Raw genomic sequence first — 18,970 nt, 5'->3', positions numbered from 1 at the left:
TTTAGGTAAAAAGATTGATAGAGCTTGAACATTACTCATAATGTACAAAAAAAATATTTTCAAATTTTTTTACAAGTTGTAATATATTTTATCAACAACATTCAACTCTGAAATGCAGAATTTCAACTGCGTGTATACTTTTGAATCTCTTTTGTCACTCCAATAATTTTTTTATGACTTGAAAAAAAATAACTTGCCAAAGTTGAGAGCCTGTGTAATAAGAATATCGAAATTAGAATGTGACACTCTCTAAAATTATTAGACACTTTTAAGTCAAAATTTAGAAATTTTAGTTGGAGTTTTGACAAGCTGACGATGATTTTGCCTCTGTTATCTTTGTTATGATATACATAAAAGACTTGAGAAGAGTAGAACAACAGAGACTTTTGTCGAAGTTTTGACGTTGTTAGCAAGGTATTCCCATATGGTATAACATCAAAATCTATTGTTTCATTTTATGCTTTTAACGAGGCGGCAACGAAGCTAGCTGTGTTATCTTTAAAAAGACAAAGGAGATGGATGTCCAGTCGTTTATATGTTCATGATCATGGTGACATCTAAATTTTGAGTTTGAACCAATCAGATATCGATTTAAATTTTCTTACACGTGAAATTTATTTATTTACAATAGACGATATCGGATTTAGATAAATGCAATGCATTCTGGTTTCTAGGGACTCTCAAAGGAATTATAATAGATCAATTATAATAGATTATAATTCCTTTGAGAGTCCCTAGAAACCAGAATGCATTGCATTTATCTAAATCCGATATCGTCTATACTTTGCTGTTAAAAAGTAGTCTAAATCGCAGACCTCTACACAACTGCAGATATATGTATAAGGAGCACAAATCCGTTAGTGGAAGCCAGCAGCCAAACTAGGAAGGAAGTGGGTAGCCCCCCCTGGGTACGACAAACAGCGAGGTTAACGCCCTCCTTTTTTTCTGTTAACGCCCGTGTGGAACGACATTCTCCGCCTCTATTATATTTTGATCTCCCGATTTCCCCGATTAAAAAACGGATTCCAAGATGGCGTTGATGACATGGACCAGGAAAAAAGAAATTTTTTGATTTGATTTCCCCTGGTTTTCCAGAAGGTAGCGTATTTCCTTTTCTCTACATTGACAATGCTGCTTGTTGAGAATTTCTTGTAGAAAGGGAGGAGTTCTTAAAAGGGGGGAGGTTCATCTAGAGGGGGGGGGGCTCCATAGAATTTAAAGGGGGTGTTCTTTTTTAACACGGTGTTGTTCAAATAGTTCTTTGTTTTGAACACCCATCTTTCTATATATCTAGTTTTGCAGTCTCAGAACGGGTTAAGATCTTAAAAATTTTCTTTCTTGCTTCACTTACAATCTATTTTAACTTATTTTCAGAAGGGATATTACAAATATACTCAAAACGAAAGCCAAGGGGGTCAATAGACCTTTTCGCCTTTCCGTCCGCCATCTTGAATTGTATGCAAAAATACAGGAACGAAAATACCGTGGTTGGATTTAGTTGGAATGTATGCAAAACATATGCAAGTTTACACAAAGATTAAAAAGACAACAAAGCATCTTTATAAGGCGGTCATCGAAAAATTGTTCTATTCGCGTCACCCGCCCGCATCAAATTTTCCGCTGATTTTCCGGTGCGGAGATGCGGAAAAAAATCTGGGAAAAGCAATTTGTTCTTTTAAAGTATAGCTTTTTTCTCAATTGCTCTGACGACCATAGAAAAATTGTTTTGCTTGCGTTACCACCCGCCCCTGAGTTACTGGCGTGATTAAAAAAAAACGGGAATGTTTTTGACCGCCCGTCCTCCCGCATTAGAACAATAAAAAGGTTACACATGCGCGCGCACATTTAATTTGGCAAATCAAAGATGGCGGCAAGAGATTTTGTTGATTGCCGACTTGATTCTTCGGGATTTACTAGATTTAAAAAACCCGACAAAATTTACTACCAACCGACCACCGACCACTGACCGACCGACTGGATTTGAAGATATTTCATGACGCGAACAGAACATATTTTAGAGTGTCGCCCTACTGTCAACTGCTCTAACTTGGGACTATCTGACAGTGACAAAACATGATGGGACGGCAATTTGGCCACCATTTCATCGAACCTCCAAAGTCATTTGATTTGAGTTAATGAACGGCGTATTAAAAAATACACGATTTCTCTTTTCAGTGAGGATCTTATTGCGATTCTCAGATTTACGGAAAACACCAGCTTTTTGCTGATTTTTGCCTCGATTGCCCAAAACCCGTAATCTTTTTAGCATGAGGGAAGAAAAAAATTAGAGTTTTTGGCTTTGCCAAAAAAACGCCTAGTCAAAATTTTTTCATCTTCGCAGGATCCATTCCCAACCTCAAAATACATCTTTTTGTCTAGGGGTTTGTTTGGCAAATTCTTCCTTCGAAGAATATCGATCACTTTCGTTTTCCCCTGAAGACCGCGAGAGAAAAAATATATGTCTTGAAAGTGGGGAAAGAATCCTGATGACACTGACTTTGAGGGGGGTTCCTCCATTAAATTTTGAAAGGGGTAGAACCTAGATTAGGTAAGTAAGTAAGTAAGTAAGTAAGTATTTATTTATTTACCATTTAACACTACAGAAAAGATACAAGTGATGATATGCACAAAAGATATATGGAAGGAGACCGCCTTATAGTCTAGCTAATCAAAAAGATGCGGCCACCTAAGTACAGATTGCGTTTATAACACATTGTAAATTAGTTAAAAATGTTTATATATTTTTAAGAATTTTGTTATGTAATGAAAAAGAAATTAAAAGAAAGTTTGCTAACCTTTCTTGGTAGGGGAGGGGTGTGCTCAGTATCTCCCAAGACAGTGAGTAAGGGCGAGAGATTTAACAAAACTGAAATCAGATGAGCTCAGGGTAATATTTGGATAAGATCGCTGCATGCTGTTCCAATGTGTTATGCAAAACTTAGAGAAAGATTTGTTCCCAAAGGTAATGGTGTTGTAGGAGGGAACAAAAAGTAGTTTCAAACATGCTCCTCTGGTACTTTGAGTGTTTTCGTCTTCAGCATCGAGCTGAATAAAGTTAAAAAACTCCAGAAGGTCAAAGGGTAATTTGTTATTTAGGAATCTGTGGACAAAAGATATATTAAGGCATTTGACAAGGTCAAAAATCTTGAGAATTTTGAGATCAGAAAAGAGTGGAGAAGAAGGGCATCGAGAGTTGTTAAAAGTAATAAGACGTAAGGCTTTCTTTTGAAGGATAAATATAGGCTTGGAGGTGGTATTGTCAGTAAGACCCCAGAGTTGGCAACCATACTGAAGATGAGAATGAAAAAGAGCATAATAAATGTTAACTAAGGTTTTTGTTGAAACATAGTGCCTGAGCTTAGATATAATACCATTTGCTCTGGCAAGTTTAGCTGATAAAGATGTAGTGTGGGCTTTCCAGTTGAGGTGCATGTCAATCAAAACGCCAAGATATTTGATATTTAAACTTTGAAAAATTTTCTTACCTCCAATTTTAAGAAAAGGAACAAAAGGAAGAATTTTTCGACAGTGTCTGAAAATTAAAATTCAGTTTTTCCAGCGTTTTTAAGGGATATTTTATTGGCTTTGAGCCAAGTTTGGAGGGATCTTAGGTCACGATTGACTCTGTTGCAAAGGGAAAGAAGATCATCATTAAAATGTAAAATATGGGTATCATCGGCGAAATGAAAAGTTTCACTTGAAAAGATTGCATTGTGAAGATCATTAATATAGATTAAAAATAAGAGAGGTCCTAGAACAGAGCCTTGTGGAACACCATGAGGGATTATTTTAATAGAAGATTTATTGGATGAAATAGAGACAAACTGGGATCTGTTAGATAAATATGATCTGAACCAGTCATTAGCCTTTCCTCTAACCCCATAGTGGTCCAGTTTTGAAATTAGAATAGAATGATCAACAGTGTCAAAAGCCTTTTGCAAATCAACAAAAACACCACACACAAAGTTACCATCATCAAGAGATTTCCGAATACGTTCAACAATATTAAGTAAGGTATGGATGGTTGAGTGAGATCTACGAAAACCAAACTGGCGCTCAAAAAATACTCGATGAGAATCTAAGAAAGTAATAAGACGAGAGTACATAAGTTTCTCAAGAATTTTCTCTATGTTGGAAAGAAGAGATATAGGGCGATAATTGGATATTTCAAGTGGAGAGCCTTTGTTTTTGAAAACGGGAATAACTTTCGAGAGTTTAAGCATTGAGGGAAAACAACCAGATTCAAATGAAAGGTTAAACAGAAAAGAAAGGGGTCCAGAGAGGTCAAACTTTAGAAGACGAAGAATTTTTGGGGAAATGCTATAAGGGCCAGATGATTTGTTAAAGGATAAAGAATTAATTGTTAGTAAAACTTCAGCAGGGTTAACACGATCAAGAAAAATAGAGTTCCTAATGCGATTTTTGAGATAGTGAGAGAAGTGACGATTGGTTGGACCAATTTTGGAACGGACAGTATCTGCAATAGAAGTAAAAAAGTCATTGAAGCCATTGGCAACAACGTTTGGGTCAGAGTTGAGATGGCCATTGACACGAACAGATGAAGGAGAAGATTTGGAATCAGATCCAATGATATCTCTGATCCCTTCCCAGACTTTCAAAATATTTGTAGCATGAACGGAGAAAAAATTGGAATAATAATTATTCTTACTCTTACGTGTAAGAGTAACTATGAGATTTTTGTATGTTTTATATCTTTGATAGTAAAAAGATTTCATAATAGGGTCCTTGGTTTGAATATATTTTCTAGAATAAAATTGACGTTGTGAGATTGATTTAATAATAGGGGCTGGGGTTGCTCTAGACTAGGGGCTGGGGTTGCTCTAGACTAGGGGTAGTGACCCCCTTCCGAACCATGAGCTATCGTAAGTTAGTCTAATGTCGACATCCCTCTTCTAATTTCAACATCCTTCTTTAAAGATATGAATGATAGGAAGGTCAGAATCGCAGATTGAAACTTATTTTTTTGCTAAGCAATCAGTTGGGGAGTCCATCAGTGATTCCAACCTTCCTATTATTATATTATTATTGTTAGTTTAGTTTATTTAGTATATAATGCAGGTTAAAAAAAAATCTCTCTAAAGAAGGATGTCAAATTAGAGGGATGTCGACATTAGACCAACTTACGGTACTCTTTTGTGCTTAATTGTATGGGGTGGTGGAATAAGGGTACTCTGAGGGAAAATCCTTAGAATGAGGAGGGGTGATCTTCCCAAAAACCCCTAGGAAAATGAGGGTTTTGGCACTTTTCAGGAAAATTTCATAAAATGGGGAGGGGGGTCATTATAAAATGTAGTGGTGATTTTTTTGGAAAAATTAAAACTAAGTTTAATGAAAAGGCCTTACCCTCAGAAAAAAATGAGGGTCGCTTATCTTTCAACCTTTGTAGATTTTTAGATATTCCACTTTGAAGTTCAATTGTACAAAAACTTCCCACCATCTTGTGATAAAAAAATTCTACGCAGGAAGTTTGGGGTAAGAGTGTTTTTCTGTAGTGCAAGTCATAGACTGGGGTCGCTATACCATTGACTTTTCCTTGGCGCTTTCCACTCCAGACTATTTTGATTAAATGATTTTTTTCAGATATGGAAAGAAAAAACATTTAACTTGTGAAAATATTAACGTTGGTTTGAAAAAAATTGTAAATTTAAAGGAAAAAATTGCATTTCAAGTGCAACTTCCAGAAATGTGTAGGATGCTATAGTCAGTCAAGTTTTGAAAGCTATACTATTACAAGGGGAAAATGCAACAAGAAATTCAGGCCCATAGCTATCTAAAAAAAATTCCTGTGCCAAGAACAAGAAGTTTGAAAAAGCGCACCCGCAAGTACTCAATTTTTGATTAAAAAGAGCTGTGAACCCTCTCAATTTAAGGTTAAGAGGGAATGCGGAATAAGTACCTTTGTACCCCGGAAACTTTGGTATAAAGCCCTTTGTCAAATCCAATCTTCGTAAAATTTATGATCGTGAAGGCTTCAGCAACTGATTTTGCCAAGAGAGACCTAGCTAAAAATCTGAGATAGTTGGTCTTTGAAAGCAAAAACGGTTTTTCATCTCATTATATTATCTTAATCTTATTACTTTACTTTTTCTAGAAAGAATGACTTTCAAATGAATAAATACTCTTTTTTAAATGGCTACAAAAAACTTAACACGTTTGTATTTCAAATTTCGAGACAATCATAAAACACAACAACAGAGAGACACACCCAAAAAAGATCTTTTCAAAGCAAGAGCAAAAAATGTAAGTCTTTTTATCTTTTCTTGGCTATTCAAAGTAATTCCTGAAATCCTCATCTGTAGATGGAATTTTGTACTGTTTGGATTTGAAAGTAGGGTTTCTGTACTGGTTAATTCAGCCCAGATTTCTGTGTAATTTTGAGTTAGATTTTTTGTAAGAAAGTTACCGTATGGAACAAAGGAAAATAGTCAAAGATCAAAGAAATTTACCTTTACCTTCAATTGCAATTGATAGCAAGTACAGGGGCTTTCAAAGTTTGTAAATTTGAATGGGGGCTTTCGTGAGCTAAATCTAAGAAAACATTTGCGGCATCACGATGGAGCGCATGACGTCAACCATGCAGCATTATATTGGGGTGGTGAGCACTTTGGCGGTAGGCGCTCTCTAATTTGCCAATCGGCGTCAGCCATTTTGAAGGAGAACAAAAAATTCATTTGTCATGGTCTCTGTCACAGAAATGTTGGCTCATTTGTGTTGTTAATGCTGAGTTTATGGACACAAAAATACAACCGTGCAGGACGGTGTGCATTAGCAATTAGCTTAAAAATAAAAGTAAAAAATCCTGTTGTGTGTAATTCTGGACACCTCCTCCATATTCATAGTCAATTGTAACACTAACAAGGAATACAAATTGAATTAATTGAACTGTTCGGTTCAGAGACTGGATTTTCAATAAATTGTGAAATCCTCAAACTTTTGTTTGTATCCAAAGATAAAATCTGATACTCTTACAGACAAAGTTTTGAAATAGTAAGTGTGATGATGATCAATAGCCCTTTATTTATCCATAACATATTTTTCATAGGAAGAATCAATTTCTTTGATCAATGATGAGGATAATGAAGATGATGGGCTTGGAGGATCCAACTTCTCGTCCCTTCCTCCTGAATGGTATGTTGTTGTTTTTTACCTAGAAAGCTGTTTTTGTCATCATTTATTGTCAAAGTTTTACTACAATCATAGCTGACATAACAAGATCTCACTTCAATAACTAAAAATCTTATCTGAACACTATAGTAGGAGCCAGGTATATTCTATCCATTATTTATGAAAGTCAGTTATGGTTGGTTTTAATTATAGGACAACTGCAGTGGAAGAAGTACAATATGATATATCCAAAATAATGAAAAGAAGTAAGTACTCATGGATACCTACATTTGGGATCAGAACTTTACTATTTTCAGGCAGGGGGTCGATATAAGATAAAAAAAATTAAGAAAATTAAGTAGCCTTTATATATAAGTTAGAGTGGATAATCAGATGGAAGTTGACTGGGCTTCAATGGTATTTGCTGATCGAAAAACGATATAGAGGACACTTTAGCGGACATATTGATTTCCCAACGTAACTCTAGGAAATCAACTGGAAATGATGACGTCGAGAAGTAGCTTTGACATTGATTTTCTAAAGATAGGTTGAGAAATTTACTATAGCCACTTAAAAGTCCTGTACATCGTTTTTCGACTGCTTTCTATTGGTATAAGTGGTGTTAGGTTTTTTTTTACTTTGAAATGTTGTCAAATTTTGTGGGTTGAGGTGTTTGCATGTGACGCAAATTCTGAGCTCTAAGTTTCCTAGGCCTTAGCAGAAAAGTTGCGAAAGAGTCTTTAAATATTTTATTCTTTGAAATGAACCAGGTTTGGTTGCGTCGCATAAAAGATGTCACAGGTCCTCAGGGTTTTCCCCTTACTACTAAGTATTGGAATCTATTTTCCACGTAGAGTTTTATGCAATGACTCTCTTCTCTTCCTCGAAATATTATAGAATGTTTTCAAATTGACAATTTGTTATGAGGATCAAAATGCCTCTGATCATCCTTTTCCTTTTCTTTGCAACTTATAGAAATTATCCTTACCCTTTGCTTTGCTTTTAACCCCAGTGAAAGACTTATCATCATTACACAACAAACATCTGAACAGACCGTCAATGGATGACAATATGACCGAAGAACACACCATTGATGTCACCACACAAGAAATCACGCAGGTACAGAAAGTAATTCCCAATCAATTGGTTTAAATATTGAAAATTATCGATATTTTTTGCTGAGTCAGCAGTTTTTAAGCATATTTACCCACCTTAAAAATGAAATATCTCAAGATCGGAACATCGAAAGTTAACAAACCATACCATTTTCGGATATTACTAATTCAGGGCTATCCAGCTGTGGGAATGATTTTTTCTGAAAATGCTCCCAGAAAAATGCTGACGTCATCGGAAAACGCCAAAAACGTCGATTTTTCGCCTTAAAACTGTCATTTCTCGTCACCAGGTGGTCGAAACTTAACAAATAACACCATTTTCTTTGTCTACTTTTCACGCTGAATCTGTTGAAAGCCTCAGATATTTGATTTTCAGTAAAGGGGGTCCTTGATAAGTTCTATCGATTAACTAAAAATCGATTCACTCGAAAACTGCAGGAGATTCGAAAGGCAAATCAGCCTATTAGGAGCATAATATCATAATATTTGCCCTGGTCTAAGGGGTGCCCTACCAAAACCATTTTTAAGGCCTTTTCTGAATCTTGGACGCTGGTCTATATTATATAGTCAAGAAGTATAAAACCTTCAACTACTTAAAATGGAAACAATAAAGACAAAACTCACAAAACAAAAAGACAATATAAATACAACAAAAATCTAGAATGAACATTCACAGAAAATCAATCAGGTTGGAATTGAAAAGGAAAAAATGATGACATAGACATCCATCAATGCAAAACTAGTGATCTAAAGTGACTACAAGGAAGAAAGCGACTCAATATGAGTTAAGATGGAAAGAAGTAACTCAATATGAGTCAAAAAAAATTTTTTTTATTTATTTTTTTTTTTTTCAAGAAAACACATTATCTGTTCCTCAGTTTTCGACCTACACAGGATTTCAGCCATTTGTGAAAATATCCTCCTATATGATGGAAATAGGGTTGTGTAGGTAGGCCAAGCAGTGTTAGCTAGACACCACCACAGATAAAAAGATGTAAAAAGATGTGTTTAGTGAAAGTATGAAACGCGCTCAAATATAAAATAAACTAAAACTTAAACTCCACGGAACCAGCCGGAGAAACTAAGATAACAATGAAAAAAGAAGTGTACTTTCTACTAGACAAAGTTGCCACACCTTTGACACGTTTCTGCCACAACGTTGTAGAAAGCATCCTAGATGGGAAGGAACTGGGATTGGATCGCCACTATCCAACCCCGTGGCTCTCACACACATTTTACAGTTCAAAGAAGAAGATGGAAAGAGTGGGAGAAAAGAATGAGAATTTAAAAAAAGTCGGACTAGAACCCGGTTCGAAGCCCCGTACACCCGTGACCGCTCACCGCAAAAGCTGGCGAACGACTGAATCTTGAGAAAGTTGAAATCTTGCAAATTCTGAAATATGACGGACAATCACCCTACGAAGACTGCAATCTAGCTTTGCGTTATCAGCACCCTGACGGCGCATTCTTTCAATGAAAACTTTAGCTTTAACTTTCAGGTCCTCGAAAAGTAACGTTGATCGAGCAATCCTGAGAAGTTCACCAACAAACGAAGAATAAAAAATGGATTCAGGCATGTTGCTATCTTTATGTGGCATTCGAACTATAGAAAAAGGAAAAGCGTCGCGCTTATCAAACAACTTGTAAATAAAAATCCCGTCGTTGATGGAAATATCTAGGTTTAAAAAAGAAGCATGAGATCCAGAATGTTCAATTTTGAGTTCAAGTTCATCTGGATAGATTTCTCCATACACAGATTGAAACAAGTTCCCATCATTGATAGCACACAAATCGTCAATGAATCTCTTTGTTGAATGAAAATGGCGAGCTTTAACCTTATCTTCCTCGATGAGCTTGCTCATGTACCGTTGTTCATATTGGTAGAGGAAGAGATTAGCCCAAAACGGTGCTGGATCAATTCCCATGGGAATTCCTATCACCTGACACATAATAATGTCACCTGCCTTGAAAAAACAATTTTTAATAAGATGCTTCATAGCTGTCTTCAACGAATTTTGAGTAAAGGACACAGAAGATTTGGGTTTTGTCTTTGACCAGTATGCTTTATCATTTTTTGAAATAGCGATGTATTTGCAATTGCCAGCATCAAAAACAAAGTCAATGACTTCTGAAAGTTCTTTAATCAGCTTGTCATGAGGAATCTTTGTGTACAATGTACTAAAATCAAAGGTCGAAATTGATTTAGCATTCTTCTTTTTATCGATTCGGTTTAGAGACTCTAAAACCGGCTCACAATTTTGAAGTACCCAAAACTTGTTGTAATGACTCAAAAACTTGGCTTTAGTATGAAAATTTTCAACTTGACGGTAGATCAGTTTAAAAACAAGACTAACTGATTTGGAAATTTCTTTGGTTGAACAATGTTTAGAAGCAATGATAAATCGTTTTCCTGTTGGATTCTTGTGTTTCTTTGGAGTCCAATAGATACTAGGAAGATCCAAGTCCTTCTCAGAAACAGCAAGACGAAGGCGTTTAGAAAAACCAACGTTTTCATTTACAATTTCTGCCTTACCCCGATCAATCCTAACGTATGTTTCATTTCCTGTACCCAATATCCCAATCTCCTTCAAAATCACTTCAATATAAAAACGTTTACAAATAAATGCAACGTTATTAGCATCTTTATCAATGGGAACAATAACAAAATTTGTGTGAAGTTTTTTTTTTTTTTTTTTTTTTTTTTTTATCTATAGTATAGTCCCACGACTTATTGTTCGTGGGACTATACTATAGATAAAAAAAAAAAAAAAAAAAAAAAAAAAACTTCACACAAATTTTGTTATTGTTCCCATTGATAAAGATGTACAATAGTACAAATCTAAAGGTTCTTATCCTCCCGCAAAAGGACCACCAGATCATACCGCCAGGAGGAAGGAACCCCAAATGAGCTTACAAAATGAGCAATAATGACTAAGAAATGAAAATATATATAAAAAGAAAATATATATAAAAAGAAAAAAACAACAAAACTAACTACAGAAAATAATTGATAACAAAAATAAAAATAAACAGAAAGAGCTAGGAGAGCACTTGGAGCATAAGACTAGAATAACGGTCCCCCAAAACGTCCAGTATCGCAGATGAATTTTATCGTTATGCTCAATATATCATGATTTTGGACAACGCTAAATTCGGGGTCACCATAAAGAAGATTTCTACACAATGTTCGGGGATTAAATGGAAACAAGTTATGTCAAGTTGAAGAAGGCTGTCAAACATAACAAGTCTGTCGTTAGAGTAATCAGAGCAATGCACCAAAAAATGCTGTGTTGTTTCGACTGAATTTTGTCGACAGTTGCAAAAAGGGTCGACTGTGTCAGCCAAAATTGTGCCTGAACTTATGCTCACGAAGATGACTGAAACCAACCCTTAATCGGTTAAGGAGAACCACGCCCTTGTTGTCACTAGCTTTGAAAACTGAGTTAGCACTGGGTCTGAGGAATTGGAGAATTGCTTGCTTAAAGGACTTAATAGTTGGAAGATTCCGTATATGATCTCCGAGGTTATTCCATTCATTTATGCAAAAAGGAAAGAAAGAGGCACGATAGCGCTCGGTTCTACAGAAAGGTGCCTCGAGTGGTGGTTTTATCTCCTTCGCCCTGCATTGCGCTCTTCCTCTCCTCTCTGGGGAGGAAGAATATTCGTAAGATAAGCAGGAGCAAAGCCATTGATTATTTTATAAAAAAATACGAGTCTTCTAGTTAACCGCCTGTTTGCCAGGCTTTCAAATCCTAGCTCAAGGTAGATTTTTTCTCTGGATGTTCCTCTGAAGCATCCGGTTATTGCAAGACAAGCATCATATTGAACAGACTCGAGTTTTTCAGAGAATGAGGAATTACCAGGACGATCATATACGATATCTCCATAATCTAAGTGTGGTCTAACATAGGTTTTGTATATAGTGACAAGAGAATCCCTGGGTAGAAACTTGCGAAGTCTGCGAATAAGACCAATACCTTGATTAGCCTTTTTTATTTTTTCATCAAGGTGACGGTCAAAGGCCAGCTTTGATCAAGTATGAGACCAAGATGTTTTTTGATGATCCTGAACTGCAATGGCTGCATTATTGAATGTAATTTCTGGGGGGTCAGGTGGATTTAGCCTCCTGGTAAAGTACACTTCAACTGCCTGTTTAGAAGGATCAGGGTTGAAAGGACATTTTCCATTGATGAGCCCACTCACTTATCTTCTGCATGTCACTGTTCAACTCTTGAGAACAGCGAATATGATCTAGGATGAGTGAAAACAGGGACGAGTCATCAGCAAAAATTTTGATTATGGAAAGGATTGCCTCAGGGAGGTCGTTAATGTAAATCAAAAAAAAGAGGGGTCCGAGAATAGATCCCTGGGGTACACCGGCCAAGATTTCTGTCCAATCAGAAGCCTGACCATCAAGAACCACCCGCTGGGATCTCCCATAAAGAAAATTCTGGATTAATGAAAGAAGGGGGCCAGAAACACCATATGACTTGAGTTTGAATAACAAACCATCGTGCCAAACTCTGTCAAAAGCTTTGGAAATATCAAGGAATACTCCACGAGTGTCTAGAGGTGGATCAACATCAAAACCATTCAGAATGTCGTGTGTTATAGATAACAGCTGAGACACACAGGAGTCACCCTTGCGGAACCCAGACTGGGAATTTGTGAAAAGATTGGTTGTTTTCGAAAATAGGTGTAGACGGAGTCAAAGATACACTTTTCAAAGATTTTTCCAAAAATAGGCAGGAGAGACACTGGTCTATAGTTTTTTACTACACTCTTGTCCCCTTTATTTTTGAATATAGGAACAACATTAGCCTTTTTCCAGTTTGATGGAAAAATGCATGAATCTAAAGAATATTGATATATCTTCATAAGAGGTTTAACCAAGGATTCGTCACAGATCTTAACCATCTGTATAGAGATGTCATCCCAACCATGCGCTTTGTTAGTTTTAAGTCCGCGAATGAGGGCTAAAATTTTGACTTGATCTAGAGGTATATTGTTTATTCTGAGATTAGTTACATAGTTTTGTTGCGGCAATACACTATCAGTGTCTATGAGAGAGCACTGATTTGCAAAGAATTGATTAAAAATATTTGTTTTCGTTGGAACATCAGCAATAAGATTATTGCTGGCATCTCGAACAGGTGGAATCCTTGGTGACTTCCTCCTATGAAGAAATTGATTTAGAATAGACCAGTATTTCTTAGAACCCAAGTTGGGATCATTGAAGTTATTTGCTAAGCGAGAGAAATAAAATTCTTTAGCATCTCTGACAGCCCTTCTACACCTAGATTGATGTTCTTGGAGGATTTGAGGTCTTCTTTTCTCCTCCCATTTTTTTACATACCGCTCATAAACTTTAGATTTTTTCAAGTAGGGGCTCTCTTTATCTCAGCTGTCATCCATACTGCATCCTTATTCCTGATGGTAATGATTTTATTAGGCACAAAGTTTGACATGATATTAATGATGGTTTCAGTCAAGAAGGAGACCCGGCCATCCATATCAGTTCCCTCAAAAAACCTATCCCAGTCAACCATGTCCACCGCCCTTCGAATAAGATCGGGATTTGCTTTGGAAAAGTCCCAAACCTTTCGTTTGTAAGATGGTGGGAAGGGGATTTTAAAATTTAGTTTACAAAAGGTTATCTGGTGATGCCACTTAGGGTTCAAGGATGGAAAGATACCACTATCCAGAATCAAATGATCAGCTGATGAAAAAATTAGATCAATGCAAGAAGTTGAATTATCAAGGAGATGTGTGAAGTTCATTTAAATAGTCAATGACATCTTTTCTCTTGAAGATATATATAGTACTTATATATAGTACTGTACTTCAACTTTTTCCTACAACACAAAACGTTTTTGAAAATGAACGATGCTTGATGTTTCTTTTTGTAGCTGTTTCATCAATGCCAGCGCTGTATACAGTCCATTCAGGGACGATCCATGGGCTGCCAAAAAGCAGAACGACAAATCATCAAAAACGTCGTGTCATCTCTAGCTTCACAACTTCAAGATCTATCTTTTAACTTCAAAAAGGACCAATCTAAATATCTAAAACGTGAGTTTTATTATTAATTGACATAATTTTCTGATACTCATATGACTTAGAAATTTCCTTGGTCTATATTTTAGATGATCTCTGTCAAAAAGGATTTCAAAGTAGACCTTGTCTGCAAATGGCTGGTTCTATAATGAATTCAAAATTGCTATGCTAATTTTAACTGTTTATCAACAATTCTCATTAGGATTTAGCCTTTAGTCATTGTCACTTTAGTTTTATCGCTTTATTAGTGTGGATCGGTCTAAAGTCAGATTCTCTACTCTTTTTACTTTAAGGTATGAAGAACAGAGAGGAAAGGGAAAAGGAATATTTTAGCAACGATTTTAACCCTACCAATGTCTTCATGCAAGAAGATGAAAACTTCGAAGAACTTTACGATAAGGTTTGTATTTGTTCTGCAGTCTTCCTTCCACTTTCTGTTAGGAAACAAAACAGAACTCACTTGGGAAATTCATAATGGGGAACGTTTTTCTGAATAATATCGTCAATTGAGAATAAGAATTGACTGTTTACATATTTCCTTTTCGGACCTTCTACCTCGAGGTCCTATGAAATTAACTCCTGTTTGTTCGTTCGTTTGTTTGATTTGTCATTTTGTATATCAGTGTTTTTACACCTTAATGAGTGCCCCATATGTCACAATAGTCACTTTAAGAGTTTTCTGTCCAATGTTCAATGATCTGTAGATGAACCTGATAGGTCTAAAAGTATCATTTGTTACTTCTTAGGGTTTCACGACCGCACAACTAACAATGGTGGAAGAAAACGATAAATTTGTCAAACAACGAGAAGAAGAAATTTCACACATCGTTCAATCTATAGGCGACTTGAATACCATATTCAAAGATCTATCAATACTGATTGTGGATCAGGTAAGGCTCATTATTTCCCTGGTCAATTAACACGATACCATGGAACAAATCCAGACTGCTGCAAAACTGATCTATACAAAAACGGATTTTCCAGATTCGTTCATTATCATCGATTTGCTTGGCCTTACTTTTTGGACCTACCTGGAGGTCCTATAAATTAACCTTTGTCCGTCCGTTCGTCCGTCTGTTACCAGCTTTTCTCAGGATTGGCTCATTAGTTTTTTCTGATTTTTTGCACAATGATGCAAAATGGCAATGCCCAAAATGTGTCGGAGCCCGATTTTCGAAAAAAAATATATTTGGGCAAATTTGGGCCAAAAACTGCCTAAAAATAGGGTTTTTTGCACTTTGTGAAAAATCCTGTCATTAGGTTTTTCTGATTTTTTGTACAAAGATAGAGGGCAAGATTCTCTAAAGAATGGCTGAAGTGGTTTTTCCCGGAAAATTCTTGGTTCGCCTTAAAAAACGGATTTTTGTATTTTGGGGAAATTCCCTTTAACCAAATAAGAAAATATAGCTTGATTTTTTGCACAATGATGCAAAATGACAATGCCTAAAATGTGACGAAGCCCGATTTTCAAAAAACATTTTTTTCCGGTCGAAAATGCCGGAAATAATATGCCTGAAAAACTGTTTTTTTGGCTTTTTTTCTCAAGATTTTATCATTGGTTTTTTCTGATTTTTTGCTCAAAGATGCGTATTAACAATGCCCAAAACATGGCCGAGTTCGATTTTTGAGAAAAATTTTTTTCCTGTTGAAAATGCCGGAAATCGCCGTGTTTGCAGATTTTCATTGGATTTTTTCCTTATATTCATTTCTATGTTTTTTACACAAAAACATTATTGATAAACATTGCTCACCATCAAGCATGATTTAATTGTCAATAAAACTGATTTTTGCGACCAGAACTTTCTATTTATTTTTTCCCTACAACCCTTCCCTCTCCCCCCATCAACAATCAATGATGAATTTATTGTGCTATGTTTTTCGCTAAACGCTATATTTTCTGACTGATTTTTTTTCATTTTTCTCCTCGCATTACTATCTAACTTTCATCATCAGGTAGGTTCATTCAGCATCTAGCTTGTTATTTTCAAAAATAATTTACTTAATGCTAACGTACTAGTCATCAGTTTTGTTTACGTGCCATTTAACTGAGAAAATGAAAGTAGGATAAGTTTTTGTGACTGTAAATTCTTTGATGTAAGGTATATCATTTTGTAATTTATGTATGGCAGGAAATTATGAGATAACGTATATACAACAAGTATTATCGAGGCCCAGAATTTAAATCATTCTTTTCACCTTCTTTTCTCTTTATATTTAGGGCACGATATTGGATAGAATAGATTATAATGTGGAGCAAGCATCAGTACAAGTCGAAAAAGGATATCAACAGCTGCAAAAGGTGCGTCAAATACCTTCCATTACGCCTGTCTGCCTCTTTCAAAGAGATATTTATCATTAAGAGAATGTTTCTTTCCACAGGAAGCGAAATCTCTTTTATACATCCGCAAATTAGAATCTTTTTGAATCAAAGTTAATTTAGTATACCGGCTATATGAAGCTTAAAATCAGTTTTTTGGTATACTCCAATCCGGCGACATTTTCTGCATTTCTTAGCTTTTTGGACCTACCCCGGTGGAGGTCCTATAAATTAACCTTTGTCCGTCTGTCCGTCCGTCCGTTAGTTACCAGCTTTTCTCATGATTGGCTCATTAGTTTTTTCTGATTTTTTGCACAATGATGCAAAATGGCAATGCCCAAAATGTGACGGAGCCCGATTTTCGAAAAAAAAATTTTGGGGGCAAATTTGGGCAAAAAAACGGCTAAAAAACGGGTTTTTTGGATTTTGTGAAAACTTGGGTCATTAATTTTTTCTAATTTTTTGCACGAAAGTAGGGTACCATCATAGGTATAAGATGGCTCAAGCAGATTTTTGCAAAAAAATTTTGTTGGCTCAAAAAACGCATGTTTATCTATAAGAATCACTATTAATAAGCATACATCAATGTTCTTAGTCAAATTACTCAATTTTTTTATGAGATAGATGTTTTTTTCTGCTCATGAGGGCTTACTTTTGAAGAATATGTGTGTTTAGACAGGAAATTTGGGTTGTTTGGCGTGTTTTTATAGAAAAACTGGCCAAATTCGATATTTTTTATAAGCACATTATCAATTACTTAGGCATTGGCTTTTCTTGAGATTGGCTCTTTCATTCTTAATGATTTTTTACACAAAGATGCATAACTATAAACCCTTGAATGTGACAGAACCTGATTTTCGAAAAAAAATGTTTTTGGGCAAATTTGGGCCAAAAAACGGCTAAAAAACAGTTTTTTTGGACTTTGTGAAAACTTGGGTCATTAATTTTTTCTAATTTTTTGCATAAAAGTAGGGTACCATCATAGGTAAAAAATGGCTTAAGTAGATTTTGGCAAAAAACATTTGTTGGCTCAAAAACGCATGTTTATCTATAGAGAGAAATCACTATAATAAGCATACATCAATGTTCTCAGTCAAATTACTCAATTTTTTTATGAGATAGATGTTTTTTTTTCTCACGAGTGTTTAGACAGGAAATTTTGGTTGTTTAGCGTGTTTTTATAGAAAAACTGGCCAAATTTCGATATTTTTTTATAAGCACATTATCAATTGCTTAGGTATTAGATTGATTGGCTCTTTCATTTTTTACGATTTTTTGCACAAAGATGCATAACTATAAATCTTCGAATGTGACGGAGCCCGATTTTTGGAGAAAAAAAATTTGGGTAAATTTCAGCTGAAAAAACGGCTATAAAAGGGTTTTTTGGACTTAGTGAAATATTGGACCATTGTTTTTTTCTGATTTTTTGTATGAAAGTAGATAAAAGATTGCTCAAGCAGACTTTTGTAAAAAATGAATTTTCAGCTCAAAAAAAGCATCTTGATCAATAAGAATCACTATTAATAAACATACATCAATGTTCTTAGGCAAATTACTCAATTTTTTGGAGATGTTTTTTTGCTCACGAAGTCTTGAATATGAAAGAACAAGAGTATGAAATTTTGGTTTCTAAACGTTTTTTTTATAAGAAACAAACGACTAATTTTAATAGATCGTCACTATTTGTGTTCTGAATGATTGTTTAATGGTCACGTCACGTAGATATCAATTATAAACGTGTTAAATGCATAATCCAGGTAGGTCCATCAAAGTATCACTTGTAATTCTTATTTTTTCTTCTCATCTTGTTTTTCAGGCTGAGAAACATCAAAAGAAGAATCGTAAAATGATGTGTATTTTAGTTTTGAGTGTCATTCTGACCATCATGGTCATTATTCTTGTGCTCACCAAAAGCTGATAGTGGTTTTCTTGTTTTTCTAGGAAATATTAATCTATTTATTTATTTGCCCCGTTTTTACCGCGAATTCTCCGAGTCTATACTTTTGTTATGCATTTTAGCTTGGACGAACTAGAATGGGCTCTTTCAGAAAAAAATTGAATATGGGGGTGGAGGATATAACATTTTTTGGAAATTTGCCCCCCGGGCATTGTGACTTTTGACCCCCCTGGACAACAGATCTAACTTGTCCGGGGGACGAGCATCAGTTGACCCCCGGGTAGTCATAATTAGCCCTAAACAAATATATTCTCCACCCCCATGTGCGAAAATTTTCTGGAAGAGCCCTCTCTCACACTTGAGACGCGTTCTGGGTTTTCCTCTGACACCGTTTGAAATTTCAGTTTAGTTGGTCAAATCTACTGAACGAATATTAATTTGGAAGGGTTGAAAGTGGTT

At 35.6% G+C, this 18,970-nt stretch overlaps 1 protein-coding gene across 1 annotated transcript; it reads left to right on the top strand.

Moving 5' to 3' along the window:
* The first annotated feature begins 6,110 nt into the window (after nucleotides 1-6,110).
* LOC136798469 (syntaxin-16-like) lies at nucleotides 6,111-18,605 on the top strand. The gene is made up of 9 exons (XM_067055082.1): nucleotides 6,111-6,261; nucleotides 7,064-7,149; nucleotides 7,339-7,391; nucleotides 8,138-8,244; nucleotides 14,150-14,312; nucleotides 14,591-14,697; nucleotides 15,044-15,187; nucleotides 16,516-16,596; nucleotides 18,431-18,605. Exons 1-9 carry the CDS (start codon nucleotides 6,151-6,153, stop codon nucleotides 18,530-18,532), a joined length of 954 nt encoding a protein of 317 aa, XP_066911183.1. The 5' UTR covers nucleotides 6,111-6,150; the 3' UTR covers nucleotides 18,533-18,605.
* The last annotated feature ends 365 nt before the right edge of the window (nucleotides 18,606-18,970 follow it).

The sequence above is a fragment of the Clytia hemisphaerica genome, unplaced genomic scaffold, assembly GCF_902728285.1.
Source record: "Clytia hemisphaerica strain Z4C2 unplaced genomic scaffold, Clytia hemisphaerica genome assembly, whole genome shotgun sequence".
Lineage (NCBI taxonomy): Eukaryota > Metazoa > Cnidaria > Hydrozoa > Leptothecata > Clytiidae > Clytia > Clytia hemisphaerica.
This window is presented reverse-complemented; position numbering and strand designations above follow the sequence as displayed.

What these genes read in the sequence shown, in the direction of transcription:
- LOC136798469 (XM_067055082.1), top strand. Translation starts at nt 6,151, where the DNA reads ATGGCTACAAAAAACTTAACACGTTTGTATTTCAAATTTCGAGACAAT. An exon ending in ATCCAAAATAATGAAAAGAA is followed by an intron (nt 7,392 to 8,137) that starts GTAAGTACTCAT and finishes TTTTAACCCCAG; the next exon opens with TGAAAGACTTATCATCATTA. An exon ending in CCACACAAGAAATCACGCAG is followed by an intron (nt 8,245 to 14,149) that starts GTACAGAAAGTA and finishes TTCTTTTTGTAG; the next exon opens with CTGTTTCATCAATGCCAGCG.